At 35.8% G+C, this 22539-nt stretch overlaps 1 protein-coding gene across 1 annotated transcript; it reads left to right on the top strand.

Annotated features, from left to right (window-relative positions):
• Positions 1-1591: 1591 nt before the first annotated feature.
• On the top strand, positions 1592-18837 carry LOC121417246 (zygotic DNA replication licensing factor mcm3-like). Its single transcript, XM_041610891.1, has 19 exons — positions 1592-1780; positions 3776-3888; positions 4421-4629; positions 5914-6044; positions 7065-7223; positions 8125-8204; positions 8933-9172; positions 9530-9586; positions 10019-10190; positions 10535-10669; positions 11647-11736; positions 11968-12052; positions 14024-14147; positions 14739-14889; positions 15475-15615; positions 16270-16355; positions 16791-16894; positions 17647-17755; positions 18197-18837. The coding sequence occupies exons 1-19, from the start codon at positions 1712-1714 to the stop codon at positions 18396-18398; spliced, it is 2457 nt and encodes an 818-aa protein (XP_041466825.1). The 5' UTR covers positions 1592-1711; the 3' UTR covers positions 18399-18837.
• Positions 18838-22539: the final 3702 nt, after the last annotated feature.

Raw genomic sequence — 22539 nt, forward strand, 5'->3', positions numbered from 1 at the left:
AGCAATTGCCAGGGGCCCTGTTCCATAAATGTAGGTATTATGATAACTTTGCCATCCAATGGTAATTCTGTATGTATCCTTGATTCTGATTGGCTGTTGAGTATTGTTGCCATGGTAGATACCATTGGATGGCAGAGTTACCATTGTGCAATGTGACCCAGTCATGTGTGTGTTTTACCATGAGCCTGTTAACATTTGAAGCGATTCTGTCTCGGATTGAATGAGACGTCCCACTTACCTTACATTTTAATGAGAACTTTCAATTAAGATTATCCTTGTAATTTAAAGGGGAAGTCGACCCTGGCAAAAGTGTATTGTGAATAATAGCATAAAAAAAATGAAAAAAATTTGGTGAATGTTTAAGGAAAATCCATCAAAGATTTAACAAAAAATGTTATTTTAATTTTTTTTATGATGTCAAATGCAAGCAATTTTCCATGTATAGTGAATTAAAAATATCAAAATATTTTTCTCAAAAATTTGAAAATAGATATTATTTTACCTTCCATATATCAACTGACAAGTCATTAAAAAATTGAAATTAATGTATTTTATATTACATAATTTTCTTGATCTTTGATTGATTTTCCTCGAACCTTCACCAATATCTTTATATTTTTTATGGTGTTTTACAACAAACTTTTGTTGGGGTGAACTCCCCTTTCAAGAGTACTTCTTTCCATTGGGAGCTCTTTCCTTATAGCAGAAACTACAAGTTCAAGAAAAAAACTCCCAAAATGATTATATTTTTAATTATTAGTATGGATTCAAGTATGCAAATTTATCCACACAAAAACAGATATATATATATAATAATAATACAGGAGACAAAAAAGTTTAAGAGTGAATAACATTATATAGCAGATATATATATATATATATATATATATATATATATATATATAGTGGATAGAAGATATATAGTGGATGGGATGTGGGGGGTCAGCAATAAATGATTGGCTTGTCGAGGATGACCCCTTGTATTCTGAAACAACTGATCACAGATTAAAACAAATTAGAATTTAAGCAAGTTAGAAAAGGAGAGCGCAAAGATTCTAGTCTATACACCAAAAGAGAGAAAAATAATGGGGGGGGGGGTGGTTAACATGCAAAGAATTTACATATCTTCTTTTTTCGTTTGTGAAAAATCATGTGATACTTTGCAACTTTGAAAACAGCCCCCCCCCCCACACACACACACACATACCACACATACTTCAGTAATGTCTACGGCGTACGGGTGCAATTTTCTTTTGATTTTTTTTCATGTAAAAGTCTATTATAGACATTGAATGGAATTGCTAATAATATAGGTTTATTATGTATACACATGGCTTTTTTTGCGTATAAATCGCCCATTTCAATCAGTGTGTGGCTAAAAGGCCGAGTACTACTAGCTGGTACGGCTTCATTTTATTTCATCATGATACCAAGGAGTTTGTGGACTGTAGACTAGTCTACCCAGATAGCCAATCAGTGAACTAGAATTAGTTAAAGGTCCCGCGGGTTGATCAATCACATGTTGATCGTGGCGCGAAAATTGTGTGCGATGTACGTTCATGTGACGTGTTTTGTGCATAAGATCAAGATCGCGGGCATTTAAACTACACTGCACTGGTGCAGATATTCTTTGTTTACATGCATGAAGTGTGGACTTCTTCCAATTTCTGTCACATTTCCCTCAGTTTAAAAGTAACTTCCGAGCTAAATCATGGATACCGACATTGATCAGCAGTTGAGGGATTACCAGCGAGAATATCTGGAATTTCTGGACGATGATGTAAGTTTGAATGATGAATTTTGTTGGAAGTTTTTTATTGTTGTTGATGGATGGATGGAACAGTGGAAGTAATTAAGTTGCTTGAAACAGATTGAAAAATTGAATTTGATTTTGATTTACTTTTGATTTACTTGCGTATGCTTACTCTCCACGGGGTCAGGAATTCCTTCTCATTCTTGTACGTGTAGGCCTACCACCAAAAAAAAAAAAACTTTCGCACACAGATGACAGAGATTTCAAGGCCCTACTTGATTACTTCTAAACGGTAAAGATATGGCCCTAGCCAGGCCAGGCCAAGTCGATCATATAAATGGGTAACCCAGGGAACTCCCGCCCGCTACGCGGGTGGGAGCCGAGGATCGTACGTGCAATTTGGCATACTCGCCTGACAAGGGTGAAGTATGGTCAAAATAATTCTCCGAATAAATAGTTAAAACAGAAATCAAGCACTTAGGCCTACCACGATTATATATGGATGAAGGTCTAACGAGTGGCAGTTTTTCTGACATCTGGGCACAGACTGGAACCTCAAAAAACAAAAGTTCTCTCCTTCTACCCCCATCTCGATCAGCCATTTTGTTACAATTCTTAACAAAAATGGCCGATTTAGACGGGGGTAGAAGGAGAGAACTTTTCGTTTTTTGAGGTTCCAGTCTGTGCCCAGGTGTCAGAAAAACTGCCACTCGTTAGACCATCATCCATATAATCGTGGTAAGTGCTTGATTTCTGTTTTAACTATTTATTCGTAGAATTATTTTGACCATACTTCACGCTTGTCAGGTGAGTATGCCAAATTGCACGTAAGATCCTGGGCTCCCGCCCGCGTAGCGAGCGGGAGTTCCCTGGGTTAATAAATGGGGAAACAACTTCATTTATGACATTTCTACACTATTTATTTCATTTTTAAACAAGAATTCATTAAAAAATATGAAAAAAAATTATGAAAAGACGGATAACTTGCCACTAACACTATATGTTTACGTCGCCAAATTTCTCTTTGTACTATTTCGCCAAGACGATGTACACCACGCATATCGCGATATAGAGTATAGACTCTACACTTCACTAGAGTTCTACTACTCTCCGGTCCACCTATCCGAACCAATGGGGGCAAACACTCACTCTCAAGAACCATCGAGGGGGGACTGATTCAGCCCCCCAGTCTTTAGGGTTAAATTTGAAAATCGGCATTGAACACACTGACCATTGAGAGGCCACTTTGACAGATTTCAAAAGTGGTCAGTGGCAGGGGCAGATCCAGGATTTTACAAGGGGGGCACATTTACCCCGAGGAAAATTTGACCAGCTCAAAAAAAGTTTTCTCCCAAATTTTAAGGTCATTTCGTTCACAAAAAACAAGGTCCTTGCTTTGGAAAGGGGTGGGGGCACATATAGTGTTCAAAAGTTAGATTTACATTACAAATTTTGATTGTGCCCCTCAAAAAGAGGGCGGGGGGGGGGGACATGGGCCGGCTGTGCCCCTTTATGGAATGACCACTAGAATTTCATCAACAGTTTTGTCCGAGTTGTCATATCTGACATCTTTTCTTGATTTTGACTGGCTGAGAGGCACTGTTACTATGGTAATTCTCCGGTAATGTGGGACTTGTCAGATAAAACGTGTGGAAAGTCCTCTCATGAAATGCCCCCCCCCCCCCTCCCTTGAGTTCATATTGAAACATTGGAGCAGATAGAGAAATACATGTATATTAATACACTCGGGATTCAGTACTGGTATTCTCTCGATTTCTTTGAACTATGGAAATCCATCAATGCCATAATTTTTTCTCAAGGAAACTTGCAAAATGTCCTTTGTAAATAAAAGAGAACGCACCAAATTATCAAGAAATCAGTGGATTTATATGTCTAGAATTTTTGGGGAACAAACACACGTTTCTATGTTGACTTTGCTGACTTTCCATAATTGCAATTGATCGGATCAATTGCAACTCTTTGTACCCGGGATCTAATATGCTTTTAATTTTACATCTATAGGCCGATCAAGGAATCTATCATGAGAAGGTTCAGAGCATGATTTCAAAGAACCAGTGTCGTCTGATTGTCAACATCAATGACCTCCGACGAAAGTATCCCAAGAGAGCTTCTAGGTGAGTAGACCTATTTTTCATTAGCTGCAAAGTTGGAGAGGATAGATTAAGAATATAATCAAATCTTTATAACTCTTCACTGTCAATTTTTTCCTCAGATATGTTTTACACTGCTGTATGGAGTTCCTCTCCATTAGATATTAAGTAAGAAACTGTCAGAATTCCAGTCGTAAGTTATACCTTTTGGCAAGGCATTTTACTGAAATTGTCTTTTGGAGGAAACTTTAAGCAATGTAAGGGAGAGTCACAACATTTGCACATTGAAGAAACTACTATGGTACTCTATTTAAAAAAAGTAAGAATTTTTTTCCGGTGAAGTATGTTTAACGTATACTCCATTTTCTTTGTAATTCAATCCATAGATCATATATGAATAACATTAAGAAAACAAAATCCTACCATTTGATATAACTTTGCAGATTGATATTCAGACACCGTTGATAGTGTCGTTAAACCTCTTTCAATCAGTCCATTGTCTTAAATTACAAATGTTTGAGATCAAATGCCAATTAATAATTTCTGCTCTTTTTAGGCTATTGAATGAAGCCCACGAAGAGGTGGCCTGCCTCCAGCGAGCGCTGAAGGAGTTTGTCACGTCGGCTGATACCGCATACGGCAAGCAGCACGACGACTTCTTTGTTGGATTTGAGGGAAGCTTTGGGGCCAAGCACGTCACTCCGCGTACTCTAGCAGCCAGTTACCTTGGAAACCTGGTTTGTGTAGAGGGTATCGTTACAAAATGTGAGTAAAATTAAAGGAGAATGAAACCATTGGAACAAGATAGCTTGTGTGAAAACAGAAAAATCAAAGAAACAGATCAACAAAAGTTTGAGAAAAATCGGACAAATAATGAGAAAGTTATGAGCATTTGAATATTGCGATCACTAATGCTATGGAGATAGCAAATTGGCAATGCGACAAAGATGTGTGATGTCACTGATGAACAACTCCCCCCATTACTTTAGTATATATTTCACTTGAATTGCCTCTTTTATCACATCTATCCATAGATCATGTGTTCTTTCTACATGAGGGCATGTAATACATATTTTTTAAGAATACATAGTGGATAAAGAGTTTGTATCATCGTAAGAAAAAGCAAAAAGAGACATTTTGAGGGTATTTTATAGTCCACCAAAGGGAAAGTTGTTCATCAGTGACATCACACATCCTTGTCGCATTGCCAATGGGAGGATCTCCATAGCATTAGTGATTGCAATATTCAAATGCTCATAACTTTCTCATTATTTGTCCGATTTTTCTCAAACTTTCTTTATTCTTATTCTTTGATTTTTCTGTTTCTACACAAGCCTATTTGTTCCAAAGGTTTCATTCCCCTTTAAGTATGCAATTAGTTTTTGTGAAAAGGGGCAGGAACACAAATTTTCAAAACTTAGTGAATTCCATCACAGGTAAGGGGGAGCTCTGTGAGAAGTGGTCCACCTGTATACCCCAATCAGTAATATTAGGAGAGAGAGAGAGAGAGATCCGAAGGTTCAGCCTCCCAGGCACAAATGCAGAGCTGCCAAGTAGTACGGATTTTCCGTATTTAGTACTGAAAATAAGAATACTGATGGTTTCATGCAAAATACTGATTTCTCAAGTTTCAGTTTTATGTGTTGTCCTATGGTATTTCTTTGAAAATACTGATTTCCTCGCCAAAATACTGATTTTCACTTTCAGCTTTAAAAATACTGAAATCATGTTCTTGTTCAGGTTGGCAGCTCTGCAAATGACAACAGATGATAATGGCATACTTCATATTGGGATTCGCAAACATTTTTTAATGACTCCACCTTATTTCTTTGTATGTTACCTAGTTTGGTTCACCATTTCTATATTTACCTTGAATTATACTTTATCGTTTTATCCTCTTGTTTTAAATAGTATAACTTGTTTTGCTATATTAGATTTGCTTTGTCATTACTGTTCATTCACACTTGAATGACATCAGTGTGAAACCACTGAAATAGCTTTGACAATTTTAACTTTATTAAATAATCACAAAATTTTCTGTATTTGCAGGCTCACTTGTTAGACCCAAGGTGGTGCGCAGCGTCCATTACTGTCCAGCTACTCGTAAGACGATGGAACGTAAATACACCGATCTCACCTCTCTCGATGCTTTCCCTTCTAGCTCTGTCTATCCAACAAAGGTATGTCAATATGTTAGAGCTAAAGGGATGTAGTTGCAGCAATGATTATTTCATTAATTCTTTAAAATCAAGGCTAAATGGCCATGTCATTGTAGAATGAGATCTGGTGGGTTTTTCATAAAGTTGTTTGTAAGATACAAACGACTTTACGAACGACTGGTGATCCTCTCTTGTGCTATGTGATATCCCTGTGTAATTGAGTTATGACCTAAGAACATGTTCCAGTCGTGCGTAAAGTCTTTCGTAACTTTACAAACAGCTTTATGAAACACCCATCGGGGTCCCATTTCAGAAAGACTTGTTATAATGACAAACAAACAGTTTCTATGGCAAAATTTACTCTCAGCCAATAAGGATTTCAGTAGCTTTTATCTGTTACTGCAAATTAGTTACTACAATAAATTTTATATGAAATTGCCTGCAGGTTTGTTATCATGAACCAGTCTCTGTGAAATCTAAGCTGAAGAAATGACCACACTGAATATTGGTGGTGATTACTCTTGTTGATGCGTGAGCTGATAGGTGTCTTTGTCATAGTTTTCGTTTTGAAGAAATCAGTGACCTGGGGCCCGTTGCAGAAAGAGTTGCAATCAAACGCAACTCAAAAAAAATCTTGCGGAACTTGATTTTCAGCCAATGAAGCACCTGTATTTGGGACTTGCGCTTGATTTTTTTAATTGTGTTTAAGCGCAACTTTTTCTGCAACAGGCTCCTGAAGACATAGGGATGGCTTGTTTCATGAAGACATACAGAGCTGTGGTCAATTTGCTATTGTAACTACCATTTGAGTTTACATACATGAATAGATATTGTAAATGAATTAGGCAAATTTATCAAACATGAGAATGCGTATCGAAATCGTGCAAATAAAACAAGATTGGAGACGGAAATTTAGGCAAATAAAATTCTTTGCAATGAGTTTTTTTTTACACTTAAGTGGTGGTCAGAAATCTGTGTTGATGGGGCCCGACCACCATAGCTTTCAAACTGATTGTCACTCCCAAATGATTGACTTGACAGGACGACCAAGGTAACCCCCTTGAGACAGAGTTTGGACTGTCCATGTATAAAGACCATCAGACCATCACAATTCAAGAGATGCCTGAGAAAGCTCCTGCTGGCCAGCTTCCGAGGTCTGTCGACATCATCGTCGACAACGATCTGGTAGACGTCTGCAAGGTAAGAGAAGACTGTCGTTATCTTATTTTCATTTGACATGAAAATTTGTTATAGGAGTTGGTCTGTTTCACGATAAAAGAAACTGTCATTGCAAGTGTTATGGCAATAGCAGTTTTCTTTATTGTGAGACAACAGATCAACTTCTAAAGCGATTCTTTTACTAGGATGATCAACATCATCCATACATGAATATTGTTAGTACTTTTTTGGCAAAATGAAGATTACATAAAAAATACAAAAAATTCAGATCAAAGAATTAACAATACATAATAGGGATTAGCCACTCAAGTGCCAGGGACAGAAAGATTGAACAGAATAACTGTGGTATGAAGTCTTCTGCCCCACAGCCAGTATTTTATACATAGAATGATGTACATCCATGATACATGAATATGTATAAGATATGATCAAGTGCCTAATACACTTGTCACTATGTGCTCTACATGTATATGTTTTATGAATTAAACATTTGAAACAATATACAATATGAACATGTAAATACATTGCAGACTATCTCTCAGTGAAATTTATTAAAGGTGTATGTGAATATTGCCCTCATCCGACCGACCATAAAATGTGGAAATCAAGATCACTATTTTTTTATGAGATGATATCAGATTTGGGCAAAGACTTTGCTCAAAATTTTGTTCGGTGGCTAAAAAAAAATCAACCACTTTAATATGCATTTTGACATGTTTCACTGCATTTAGAAATCATCCCATGCAGGTATTAGAGAAAAAAAAAAACACTGACTGACCCAACTTTTCGATTTTGAACTTATGAGGGCAACAGAACATTTTTTAGGCCTAAAATAACTAATATAGGTTATTCATATTTTCTTCACAATTGTAGTTGCTGAAATATTTGTGAATGGTAACCATATTTCTTTTTCTTGTTTCAGCCCGGTGACCGAGTCCAAATCATTGGTACATTCCGGTGCCTCCCAAACAAGCAAGGTAGTTACACTAACGGCACATTCAGGTAATGATATATTCCTTGGTTTACAAGCAATTCGTGGTTAGGTCATGTTCCAAATGACCTCTTATGTCCACTATTAATTTAAGATGGGGGTGCACTTAGACCGATCTCTTAAAAAAAGTAGCATAATCATCTTATGAATAGCTTTTACTTCCCTCTTAAAAATGAATACCTCAAAAGGGAATACCATGGAATACACCTTGTTGAGTGAACGATAGACTTCTCCCATGGGACATTACAATTTATCAGAGCTGCAAACCCATATGATTTTGACATAATTATTTGTAATTGTATGATATTATAATATATCATATATATTAATATATTATATAATTTATTTGGCAGATATATCTTTTGTCTTCAATTTGAAATAATTTTTAGATAGGTTTCCCTCCCTTCATATGGAAGCTTTCAAGTTTTGGACATGATGCTTGTTTAAATTTTTTAGATCAAGCTGAAAAATTGAATCTTAGGATGAATTATGTTTTTCATGTTTGGTTTGTAAAATTATTGAAATCTGCTATACAATCAAGCAATTTGGATAAAAATATGATAATTACAATACAAAGATTGTAAAAAGAAATGTACTTGATTGAATACCAGTACATCAGTGATATTCATAACCGTTTAGCTGAATCGCATTTACAGTATACAGTGGATGTCATTTCCTTGAGAATAATGTCTGGATGAATTAAAAACAAAATGATGAATTCGTTCATCTCCATGTACAGAACCATCATCATAGCCAACCACGTACAGCTTCTAAGTAAGGAGACTGTTCCAAACTTCACCGCAGAAGACATTGCAAAGATCCGCAAGTTCTCCCAGGATAAAAAGGAAGATGTCTTTGAGCTGTTGGCCAAGAGTCTAGCGCCCTCTATCCACGGTCATGAGTACATTAAGAAGGCAGTGCTGTGCATGCTGTTGGGAGGAATGGAGAAAGTATTGGAGAATGGTACCAGACTTCGTGGGTAAGTATTCCCAGGATCCAGTTGTTGAGTAAAGATAAAATTAGGGTCTGTATAAGGCAGACTAAGAAAGAGGCACACGAAGCACCGACGGAAGAGCACTTGCACGTATCTTTACTACCTGTCTACAGGATTTTTCAGAAATGAATTCCTTGGGAGGACTTAAAGCCATCTAGGTCCTCTTAGTCCTTTCTAAGAAGCACTCATGTTTTCTTAACAGTCTGGTAAACTATCCACCTATAAACCACAAATTGATGGTATTTATTGATGAATTCTAGATACAGCTGCAGGAAAAATTATCCCATTATGCATGACCTATGTATGAATAAGCCCTAAAACAATATTTTTTTTTCTTTCCAGTGACATCAATGTATTATTAATTGGAGACCCATCCACAGCCAAGTCACAGATGTTGAGGTAAGTATCTCATACTTTTTATTAAAGCACAACTAGTTGGAAATGGAGAGCTCCTGGTCTGTTTTTGTGGCACCTGAATGAATTTGGGCAGAGACCTAGTGATCGCTTTTCTTGTAGGGGTGTTACTAGTAATCTGTTACAAAAATTCTGTTTAGGGTCTGTATTTTCGACTTTCATTTCTTTATTTCTGCATCAATTGTGTCCACACTAAGTATATAAAATCATGATCATTGCATGGGTAACACCACGTGTGTGTTGTTGAAGATGATGGGGTCAAAGGTCATCTCAAGGTAAAATGATATGGTCTTTGATGTTAATTGATAGGTACATTCTGCACACTGCACCAAAAGGAATCTCTTTGATGTTGATGTTTTGTAAATACATTCTGTACACTGCACCCAAATGATTGCCTTTGATTTCGTTAATTTGTAGGTATGTTCTGCACACCGCACCGAGAGCCATTCCAACAACTGGAAGAGGTTCATCCGGTGTTGGTCTCACCGCCGCTGTTACCACAGACCAAGAAACGGGTGAGCGTCGTCTCGAGGCTGGTGCTATGGTACTTGCTGATCGTGGAGTAGTCTGCATTGATGAGTTTGACAAGGTAATAAGATCATTTAAAGGACTCTCTTTAAAAAGTGTTTTATAAAGTAGTGCTTGTGATTTGTATTAATTTGAGAAAATGACGAGAGGGTAGAATATTATGTAATTGCCAAGAACCTGCTTATGTACTTCTCACAATGAAACGATTAAAAAATATGCATATTTATATAATTTTTCTCGTTTAATTCAATTTTGATGAAAGCCTGAAATAGCATCTGCAAATATGAACGTCATTCACCATTAAGTGGGAAACAAAGTGTTCAGCTTCATAGCTAAAAAGGAAATTGTGTTGGCTATTGTTGCCCTTCAATTGATGGATTCATTTTGTTGATTGTAATTTTTTAGATGAGTGATCAAGATCGTACGGCTATACATGAGGTAATGGAACAGGGGCGTGTCACCATCGCTAAGGCGGGTATCCATGCCAAGCTCAACGCTAGGTGTAGTGTATTAGCAGCTGCAAACCCTGTTTATGGACGGGTAAGTTACATCATTCTGGGGGTGTTTCACAATGATGTTATTGTGAATAATGGGTTGTTGCAAAATATTTTGCATCAATTGCTAGTCTATTTTGGGTCCCAAAAAGACATCAAGAGCATCATAAAACAAATTAAAGTGTACATTTTTTATGAATATTAATATTCATGTTACTTGTTGGTGGGGCCGTTTTGTCTGGTGGACTTGGGTCGTTTTTAGAATCATATATACTTGGTCATTCTTACATTCATATCCATGGTAGACTTCGGTAGTAAGTCGTAGAAGTAAGAGAGAGGGCTCTTTGATAAGAATGTAACAAAAGCCCAAGTCCTTGACGTACACTCACACCAGATTTTTTCTTTATTTAAGGCATTTCTGAGATTTCAGATTTATCATTTATACACAAGATGGGTCATTTTATATTTCCCATATTTAACTCAATTTCGCCAAAAATTGGACTTGGCCGTTTTTATATTCAGATACTCAATTATTTGCTTGCAATTAATTGTAAATTTCTGATTGATTGCTGATCTGCTTCCTCCAACAAGGAATATAATCTGATTTTCTTCAGCTAAAACTTATCAATCATAAAACTGCAATGGAATATCTGCAATCGATTGCAAATATTGCATTGTATTGCTTGGCTCAACATTATGCTGATTTTTCCTTGAAACAGCTATAACCGATTAAAAAAAAAATTATGCCAAACAAATTTTTTTAAAGTACGATGAAATTTGAGTAACCAAGCAACAACTGTGCCAGTATTAAATTGACAATGAAATTTTTCTTGGAGCCATGTCTCGTTTAACCCTCAAGATTTCTTTAATTGGGGTAGGAACTCTCAAGAGTTCATCAAACAAAATCAAAATTATTCAAAAGAAAAAGTATTTGTCTTGGATGAATGATTTAAAAGTAGTTTCATTAAATTATCTATACGCATTCTTAATTTTTTTTTTTGTAATTTGCTCTGTGTTTTTTAGTATGACCAGTATAAGACACCCATGGAGAACATAGGCCTACAAGACTCTCTTCTCTCTCGTTTTGATGTCATCTTTATTGTTCTTGACCAGGTCAGTATCCAATCATAACAAAGAAATTAAGTTAGACCCAAGGGGGAGTGGGGTGGATTAGGGAAGCGATTTCCTCACCCCCAGGATTTTTAAAGTAATGAACGAAAAAAAGAAAAGAAAAGGGAACAATTGAAATTAAAAGGTTATCTGCGTGCTTCACATCCTCTGGCAAAAATACTATGTAAATCTTGCTCTTATGTCACCATAAACTCTTTTCTCGTGTTCTATTAGATGGATCCTGAACATGATCGTAAGATCTCAGATCACGTCCTTAGGATGCATCGATACAGACAATCGGGAGAGCAGGATGGAGATGGTAAGTATTCCCACCTAGTGTAATCCCATCTGCCGTATTTTTCGGAATATAAACCGCGGCCGTGTATTAACCGCACCCCTAAGTCGGGAGGCTCAAAAAAAAAAAAATTGGCAACCGAGTTTGGTATTATTTGGATGAGCAAATTAAACTTATAATTTCTTGACAGACCAAAAGATATATTACTAATTTTTGTATTTTAAAAAATGGTTACTACATTCTTGAACTTTATTTTTCAAAGAATATTAATTATTTCTTTGTAGAATAAAGAAAAAAAAAATGAAATGGCAGTATTATATATCAAACTTATAGCCTAAAAACAGAAAAAGAAAACAAAAATGTTGAGATAAAGTGAGGGAGAAAAAATGAAGAATAGAGGACATTTTTTATTGCCTATTTTCAAACCGATTACGATTACGATCGATTACGATTACATGCCTATTGTAAAGCATTTTCAATGCACTTTTTAGGTGTAAAAAAATAAGTTTTCATTACAAAAAAAACATGTTTTTTTAAGGAAAAGGTGACCATAAAATGGCATTTTTTAATATCAAAATTATGGTATAAAAAGGGATAGTTTTTTTTTTTAATATTGAAAGAAAAACTAGAGAAATAAAGAATGAAGGACATTATTTATTGCCTTTTTAATAACCGATTACGATCGATTACGAAAACATGTCTATTGAAGAGCATTTCCCATGCAATTTTAGTTGGAAAAAAAAAAGTTTTCATCACAAAACAATCAGGTTTTTTTTGGAAAACATTTTTAAATTGATAGTAGTTAAATAAATAATATAAAACAATCTTTACAAAGAAGATTTTCGAAGAAAACTTCGCAAAATATACTCCCTATTTTTAGTAACCAACAAATAATTATACATTAAATATTCTATATTATTGTTGGTTCACTTGAAGGTTATATTACCGACAAAACGTAGTCAATTTTCCGACGAAACTTTGTTGTTTCTGTGTATAAACCGCACCCATTATTTCAGGATTATAAAGCGGGAAAAAAGGCGCGGTTAATACACCGGAAGATACGGTAGTCTAATCCCATTTAGTGTAATCCCATTTAGCCTAATCCCATTTGGTCGGATCCCATTCAGTTGAATCCCACTCAGTCGAATCCTGCTTAGTCGAATCCCACTTAGTCCAATACCACTTAGTCCGATCCCACTTAGTCCAATCCTTTTTTGTCTTATCCCTTTTGTCTAATCCATTTTTGTGTAATCCCTTTTGGTTTAATTCTTTTTGGTCTAATGCCATTTGGCCTTATCCCAATTAGTCTTGTCCCAGTTGGCCTTATCCCAATTGGCCTAATCCCATTTGTTGTAATCCCACATTTCCAAAGTCTGATAAAATACAGTACAATGTTAAAAAAATGAAAATGAAAGTAAGGTTACATCATGATAAACAGAACAATAACAACAGAAAGCGACAGAATCGACACAAGACATAAAGCCTTTCAAAGGTAAAGTCAAAATGATGGGAATACCAAATGAAAAAAGCAAGACATAATTAATTAGACCATTCTATCAATAAGGAATATGACATTAAGCATTTTTTATACCAAATGATGGTTGGATTAAATCTCTTGAGTATTAGTGTGCGAGGATGACATCAAAGTAAGACTGCAAGGATTGTAAATTGCCTGAATTGTTGCATCATGAATTAAACAAGCCGTTTACAGATGTGATAACGAACATGACTTTTTTTTAAATCTGGAAAACCCTCAAAACCTACCCATTCATGCAAATTTTAGAATTGTGGAGGTGTGAAGTTCAAATGATGCAAGGCACCAACTAGAAGAAAGTCCAATGTTCTATCCCTAGTCATGGTTCTTATGCCTTTTAGCAAAGCATTTAATCAACTGTGCTCTTCTCACCTACCTTTATATAGAAATGCTATTCACATTCTTCGTAACTAAGTGTTCACTTAATTAATGTAATGGCCATCCGTTTCTTTCTAATGCAGCGATGCCACTTGGTAGTTCAGTTGAGTTCTTGGCTACCAATGACCCTGATGCTATCGAAGAAGAGAAGCAAGAAACTAAAGTCTTTGACAAGCATGATAAACTACTCCATGGTGCAAGAAAGAAGTAAGTACATCTTTTTGGGATGATTTGTTCAATCCTGTTGGGGTGATATTTTTTGTATTCCTGTGCCCACCTGTGATGAGGCAACATGTTTCCAGGTTGTCTGTCTGTCTGTACATACCATTTTTGTTCTCACAATGACTGAAGAACCTACTGATGGATCAACTTTATATTCGGATCGTGTATGCCTATGTGAGTAACAATAAAGTGAATGTTTAGGGGTATGGAGGTCAAAGGTTAAAGGTCATTATTATTATGGATTTGTGTTACAATCAGGGCGACCCAACTGTTTCATTTGACTGAAAAAAAAATATTTTTCTTCAATTTTTGTTTGTGAGTTGTAGAATTTTGAGGCAAAAGGCCACCCACTTATTTTTTTATAGTGGTTCAATCTGTATGTTGCACGTTCTGTCAATTTCTTAATTTTAGGAGAGTATACTTTTTGAAAGAAATTTATTAAACACCATTTGAATATGTACTGTCTGAAAATCTTTAACTCTTATAGATATACACGACAATGAAATGGTTGAATTCTTTCAGTGGATATTGGACAATGAATGGGTGTAAAAAATGTATCATTTTATATATTTTCAGGCAAAAGTATGTAAGCATGGAATTCATGAGGAAGTACATCCACATTGCTAAAGGAATGCAGCCTCAGTTGACGAGAGAAGCAGCTGACTGCATCGCAGATGAATACTCTAAACTTCGCAGCCAAGATGCCACTGCTAACAACATTGCTAAGGTATCTAAAGTTCTGTTCATTTATGTCATGAAATATTTCAAGGTTTGTAAAACAATTTTTTTAAAGATTGCAGTAAGCTGTAATTTATATGAAAACAGGTGCTTTATTCAGCAGAATGGATACATTCCTTCATAATATTTGAAATGTAGAATTGGATTCTATTTGTTCATTTACTGAGTGCAAATTTTATCTTAAGTTCTGTCACTCTCTCAATTCCTTAGCTGATTACAACACAGTTACTTTGTCAAGGGTATTAGCAAAGCAGCCTGTCTGCACTAGTTATGAACATTACCCGAAACATTGCATTTTCAGCCCTTAACCATTTGTATTGTATTTCATGTTAGGCTGATTAAATTTCATATCTTGAGAAACTGAAAAAAACTTAGCTTTAAAGTTATTGCTATGAACAACCTTCTTTTGCTTAAAAACTGTTCTCTACATGAATAAGGAGACGTTTTTCAGACAATATGTTGCTGCTATTGCCAGGTCTCAAAAATGTAGCTTTTTCCGAGCTGTGCTCAAAGATCTTGAATGTTGATATGGAAGGTTTAAACACCTTGTTGATGGTTTGATGTTTTGATCTAGACTGCTCCTGTAACGGCCCGTTCACTTGAGACCTTGATCCGCCTCTCCACGGCCCACGCCAAAGCTCGTATGAGCAAGACTGTTGATCTTCAGGATGCTGAAGCAGCCATTCAACTTGTTCAGTTTGCCATCTTCAAGAAGGTAGGTGGGACTGTTTACTGTGGAACCTGTCAATAAAGACCATTTAAGGTCTTTGTAAACAGGTGATCTTGATTTAGGTTTTTTTTATTTGAATTAAATTCATCGGCAACATTAAAGATTTACAGTCACAAAGATTTACAAATCATACTGATGCAGGACTTGTAGAAGTCAACTGATCCTTGTGGGTGAGGCCCAGCATGTACATGCATCAATTATTCAGTCGCATAATATGGTTTTCTTGACCTATCAATCGTGATTACTTGAAAGTGATTTGAACTGCTCATGAGTGGAGATATAAGGCAAGGTTATGACTACATTCCTCACTAAGTGGGTGTTTCGTAAAGCTGTTCTTAATTTACAAGAGACTTTACAAACAACTGGAGATTCTTTCTTGTAAGTGATACATACCAGATTTCCGTTGGTGTTCTTAAAAAAGGTCACCAGTCATTCCCAACTAACCAACGACTTTATGAAACCCTCTGGGTCACAGAATCATGAAAGTTTTCAGAATTTTTAGTTTATCAACTTTGACAATCTTAGTGAAATTAATTTGTTTCTGACAAGCTTCGTCATGAAATTTCATGTTTCCAATTATCATTTATTCAAGTTTTTTGTCAATAAGCTATAATGATATTAATATTTTGATTTTGTCAGGTTCTAGAAAAGAAGAGGAAGAGGCCACAAGAGGGCGACAGTGGCTCGGAGGATGACGAAGAGGCCAAAAAGGAAAAGAAACAGAGGTATGGTGTCTGCATGATTCTTGTCAAAAAAAGAAATGCAACGGCTGTTATCTTTACATCTAGAGAGACAGAAATTCATTAAACCCAACAGATTCGAAATGGTGAAGTGATGATCATGAAAGTTGGTTGATAACAAATGATTATAAAATGGTGAAATATTAAATCCCATGCATTTGAGGAAAACGTCTGAAAATGCAATCTCCGTCAATGAAAACCCCAGAATTGTTTATGAAATGAATGAGTGTGCTCACATGGGTCACCATTGTTTTTTTTTTGTTATTTTTCGTTGAAAAAAAAAGACGGGCCCTTCTCTTTTTGCAAGAAAGTTATATTCTGAGGAGAGACATGCGGGTCAATGCGATTCAGTTTGCGTTTCATCTTCCAAGGTGACAAATAATAATAATCAGTCTGTATGAATCAATTCTATGCCAACAGACGCAAAAAGAAGGGAGCACAGAGGAAAGAGAGGCCTGCAGGAGCAGAGGGAGAGGAAGATCCTTATGACTTTGATAGCTACGAAGAATCTGGTGATGATGAAGGTAAGAAGGTTTGCTGTAATCAAAGCTGCCAACCAGTACGTTTTTGGCGTATTTAGTGCGTTTTTGCAATTGAAATAAGAGTAATTTTTTCTTTAAAAATTACGATACAATTTTTTTTTACAAAATCGTTATTTATTGAGAAAAATCATCTCTATGTTTCTATTTCATAAATCTTGCACAAATTTGGTTATTGGATCAATGTAATTTCAGGTAACTTTTTTTTTTTCAGTCATATTGTTAAAACCAGGGTGAGATATACACATGTTTTAATGTGGTTTTTTTTTCCATCTGCAAGAGCATTGTGCATTTGAAAGCCCATATGGTTTTGGAAAATCCCCCCAAAAGTGCATGTCACCATTCCATTTCATTACTAGATCATAATAATGCAACTTCCCTGAAATAGTTGTGTGAAGGATAGAAGCTAAAAGTGTGTTAATTATTAAGAAATGTACAGATCTTAAGTAAAAATTTGATTGGATGCCAAATCTAAATAATCTATATGCATACTTTTTTGTCTTATTTATTTGAAAAGACTGCAAGCATAGAATTGGAAAGGGTATGGGTTAGGGTTAGGATCAGGATATGATCTTTGTAATTTCCTAACATCTAATTACTAAACATGTAAAATAAATGCTCAAACGTCTATTTAAAAAGAGAAAAAAATACTGAGAGAGACCGCTAAATAGGCCAGTACAAGGCTGTTGGGTTTTATTGGCTTTAGATGACATTCTGTTATCTCTTATTTTTCTTAGTGATGCCAACGCCTCGTAAGCGTCCTTCGTTAAGCCAGGATTCATCCCAAACTCAACCTATGGACACCGATGATTCACAGGACACACAGACAACTATTGACCCTCAAAGGTACGTCATCACCATTTATTCCACTCGGCATTTTCCCTCTTATTAGGATGAACGACTCTTACACCATAATAACACTCCCTCCTTCCACTTTCATTCTGTCTTGAGCTTCCTTTCAGTCCAGAACAAACCTTACCGCTTTCCTTCCTCACGATATCTTTCCATTTAGCCTTTCCTTTCCTCCTGTGCCATAGGTGGACAGATTAGTGCAAAGAAAAAAAGTATTTCCCACTTGAAATACAAATAGGCCTACATCAGAATTAGATAATAGAACATAAATGAGGTAAAATATATTAATCAGAAACAGAGATAATAGAACATTAACATGGTTAATGTACAAAGTTTGTTTCATGTTCTTTTTTAGAGTACTAATTTGTTGATGAAATGTCTTATTATTATTAATCAGTCCGCAATTGATTGTTTTTTCCCCCTTTGTTTCAACAGGTTGAAGTTATTCAAATCTACCGTGCACAAGACCTTTGAAGCAACGCATGCCCAGTCGATCCCGATGACTCAAATATCTGAAGCCCTTACTACCGAACATAAAGAAGCACCATTTAGCAAAGCCGAGATAGACAGTGCCCTCTCTAAGATGCAAGACGACAATCAGATCATGGTTTCTGAAGGCATCGTCTTCTTGATTTAATCTCTTCACATTTTGCTTGTGATGTTCTTAATCTTCCCTTATTCAGAAGTTTGAAGGAATGGGGATAAAGATTAAAAAATAGGGATGTGTTTGCTGATTCTGCTTATTTTAGATTTGTGCTATATCTGTTCCTAAAGCAACAGAGATAGCTTTAGCCTACGATAGATAGGTGTAATAGCAGCTTTGATGAAATGTGATTGAGAATGTATGTGTGCTTGAATGCCATTTCGGCCTTGTTTGTATTCAGGTTCTTGAAATAACTGCTCTTCACTTATCTCTGGGCCCCGTCTTACAAAGAGTTGCGATTGATCCGATCAATCACAACTATGGACGGCAAGAAACATCAACATCTAGTATGCAGGTTTGTTCAAAATATTTTTCAACTATTCATGCATTCATTGTTTTCTTAAAATTTCACTGTGCTTCTCTTTGTTTACAAAGGACATTGTGCAAATTTCCTGTTGAAAAAATTATGACACTGATGGATTTCCATAGAATTATGATCGATTGGATCAATCGTAACTGTAAGACAGGACCCAGATGTTGGACAAAGATTCACTTAAGGACAAGACCAACCCAACAAAAAGTTGATTTGAATCAAAAGAGAAAAAAGTATAATGCTGAATATTTTGCTTGATTTACAAAAAACACAAATTTTTTCCAAGATGTAAACTGATATTATATCACTAATGTTATTAAATTGTAGAAAATATGGTTGAGAATTCTTAAAGAATACTCCAATTATGTGAATTGCATGTGGCAAATTAAATTGAAAATGGCCAGTTGTTCACTTTGATTAATGAATATGGTTAACGGACCATTTAGTGATTCATAATGCATTGTTATATCATATTGTATATAAAATTTGTACATTTCATATCGATGTTATAGTCTTGTATAAAAAGTAACCACCATTGGCTGTAAATAGCTTTATTGTGATGTAAAATTTATATATATTCTGTGAGAATTTGATGGTAATTTTCTATATTCCAAAGAGTCAAGCTCATACATTGTGGAGTAAGGGGGATTTTGAGTGAAAATTTTTTATTATCTTCTCACCACAAAGATATTCCCGTTTTAATGTTCCTTTTCTCCTATATCCTAATAAAAAAAAGCAGGATTTAGCTTTTTTCACCTTGACCCCTTAGTCATATTTCGATGATGAATATTAAATTTATATGTACCCAGGCCCTGCTTGACATGATAATGTTTTTGTTACCCCCAGATTGATCTGGGCTGCCTATGCCCTCAAGCATTTAATTATAGCTATGAAATGATATATTTTCTTGGCAAAGTCGATTACTATTACATGTATAATGAAACCTGGCTACTCTCTTTTAAAGGTATTGCACATCCAATGTGCACATAAAATAGATCACATTGCCCAATCAGTGCCTTGTGGCGAAAAAAATTACCTTAATATTTCAATGTATGATAGTTAGAATGTATTATGGTCATTTGAAGAAGAAATAGAGATAATCAAAATCGTGTATCATTGTCATTGATTGCATGGAGGTTGTGTTTGTTTTAGTGTGTTTTAGTGTAAGTGTGGGCTGGTGTACAATCTATCTTGGTCTGTTCCACAAAGAATTAGAACTATTGCAACATTGCTATTGTAACTACCATGGTAACCTTCATTGTGATTGGATGCTTAGCCCTGTTACCAAAGTTATGAGTTGTAACCCTTTGTGAAAGTGACCCCTGTTGTTCCTTTTTGATTGGCTTGTGTGTGCGAGAGGGGACAAGCCGACTGTGACCGGGGGGGGATGTCCTGAGCATTAATGAGTGTAGATAGAGGTTTCACAGTACCCTGAGTCTTCTTTGTGGGCAGGTGTTGGTCCCAGGGTGACCAGACGTCCCGTATTTCCCGGGATTGTCCCTTATTTTGCTCCTTTGTCCCGGCGTCCCGACAAACCCTTCCTGGGGACGCCTATTTGTCCCGTATTTCAGAATATTGAACAAAATGTAGTTTTAAAAGTGACAAATTTTCATTAGATAACCAACAGCTGACGAAGCAGGGACAACAATTAAATCGATAACTGTAAACTTTTGCAAGTTCTGCAGTGATCTCTTGATAACCCGATACATTGATTGCAAACGAACTGGCCTAGCTCCTGCCTGTGTGTGACAGGCTACAGCTAGGCATGTAGGATCGGAGCAAATTCTCAATGGTGCAAACAATCTCACATGATAAACAGTTTTTCCACCAAAATAATCACAAAATCGGTGGGAAATTCTTAAAATTATACTATGGATTCTCAGATTAATGATTTGGAGATGTAATCAGAGGAACAAGTTATTGACTTTTCATAGATCTATAGTTGTTTCAGCTTTCGTTTTGAGTCTTGGTGTGTACGATGCCGCGATGTTACATCTAATTTTTAAGTTTGACAATATGTTTCACTTTGAAATTTTATTCATTTCTAAAACATTTTATTTTTTAAATTTTAAGAATACATTTTTAAAAACACCAAATAAAATTATGATTTTTATTAGATGATTGGATTTTTTTGTTTACTTGAAGTTTGAACTTTTCTCTTTTTCTTTCTTTTATATATACCCTATCCTTTCTGCTTGCCTTTTTTGTTCCATCTATATTTATTTCCTATCTTTCTTTCCTAGACGTTTTCTTTTCTCTCTCTCTGTTCATTTTTCTTTCTTTCCTTCTTTCTCTTACTTTCCTTCTTTATCAAATATTTTTTTTTATTTCATTCATTCTTTCTTTCCTTATAATTACCTTGGCTTCTGTTTCTTTTCGTTCTTTCTCTCCTTCCATTATTTTATCTTTTTTCGTTCTCTCCTCCCTTCCGCTCTTTATTCCTTTCTTTCTTTATTTATTTCTTTCCCTTTTTTCCTTCCAGTTTTCTTCTTTCTTTCTTTCAAAGAATGAGGGAAACATGTTTATTTCCTTCATTATTTCTTTGCTCCTTCTTTTTCTTTCTTTCTTTCTTTCTTTCTTTCTTTCGTTCGTTCGTTCGTTCGTTCTTTCTTTCTTTCTTTCTTTCGTTCGTTCGTTCTTTCGTTCTTTCTTTCGTTCTTTCTTTCTTTCTTCATTTCAGAGAATGACGGAAACCTTTTTTTTTATCTCTTTAATTATTTCTTTCGTCCTTCTTTTGTTCTAACTTTCTGTTTTTTCCGTTTTCCTTTATATTCTTTCCTTCTCAATCATCTCTTTTCTTTCTATCCTTCATTCTTTCGTTCACCTTCCCTTCCAATTCTTTTTTTTTCACAAGTCTAACACTTTGTGTGGCTTTTTGTTGATCTTCGTTTGTCAATTGTCCCGTATTTCATTTTGTGAAATCTGGTCACCCTGGTTGGTCCTGAAAAGGACAACTCAAACTGGATGTTTCGACAAGTGTTTTCTACAACCATTCTCCAGAAGACGACCAGGGGTCCGTTGCAGAAAGGGTTGTCTTTAAACGCAAGTCAAAAAAATCAATCGCAAGTCCAAAATGCACGCTGTTGATTGGTTGAAAATCAAGTTGCGCATGATTTTTTGAGTTGCAATTGATTGCAACTCTTTCTGCAACGGGCCCCAGAACAGACTTGTCAAAACGTCAAATCGGGTGAAAGGAGAGGGGAGCGAGAGAAAGAAAAAGGACGAAGAGAATGGAAAGGAGAGGGTAAAGAAGGGAAAATAGAAAAAGAAAAGGGAGAGGGCCAAAAAAAAGAAGGGAAAAGAGAGAAAGAAGCACAAGAATTGAAAGGGAGAGAATAACTAAATGAAGGTAGGGAGGGAGAGAGAGAGAGGGGGGGGGGATAAGAGGGGGGGAGAAAAGTAAAGAGCACAGCCTTTGAAAATGTACATTCAAAGGGGAATCCAGCCTTGGCCATAAAATTATGTATTGGGAAGGAGAAAAATAAGGTAGGAAGAATGGTGAAAAATTGAAAGAAATTGGACAACCAATAAGACAGTTATAGCTGGTTTAAAATTGACATCACTAATAGTATGTAGATTTCAAATTGGCAATTAACAGGGTAAGTAAATTATGACAAGGGGCATGGACAACTTTCCCATAGGCCATGTACTTTATTATCAGGGATTTGTAGTTTTCTCCTCAGTACCCATTCCCCTGGGGCGGTAATCTAAATATAACCCAGGTATATTGTTTTATGTCCTCATGGAAGAAAACATAATTTG

The sequence above is a fragment of the Lytechinus variegatus genome, chromosome 1, assembly GCF_018143015.1.
Source record: "Lytechinus variegatus isolate NC3 chromosome 1, Lvar_3.0, whole genome shotgun sequence".
In the NCBI taxonomy this organism is placed as follows: domain Eukaryota; kingdom Metazoa; phylum Echinodermata; class Echinoidea; order Temnopleuroida; family Toxopneustidae; genus Lytechinus; species Lytechinus variegatus.

Excerpts from the sequence above, each read along its gene's own strand:
- LOC121417246 (XM_041610891.1), top strand. The coding sequence starts at position 1,712 with ATGGATACCGACATTGATCAGCAGTTGAGGGATTACCAGCGAGAATAT. Across the intron at positions 8,205-8,932 it reads TACACTAACGGCACATTCAG|AACCATCATCATAGCCAACC; the intron begins GTAATGATATAT and ends CTCCATGTACAG. Across the intron at positions 12,053-14,023 it reads GGGAGAGCAGGATGGAGATG|CGATGCCACTTGGTAGTTCA; the intron begins GTAAGTATTCCC and ends TTTCTAATGCAG.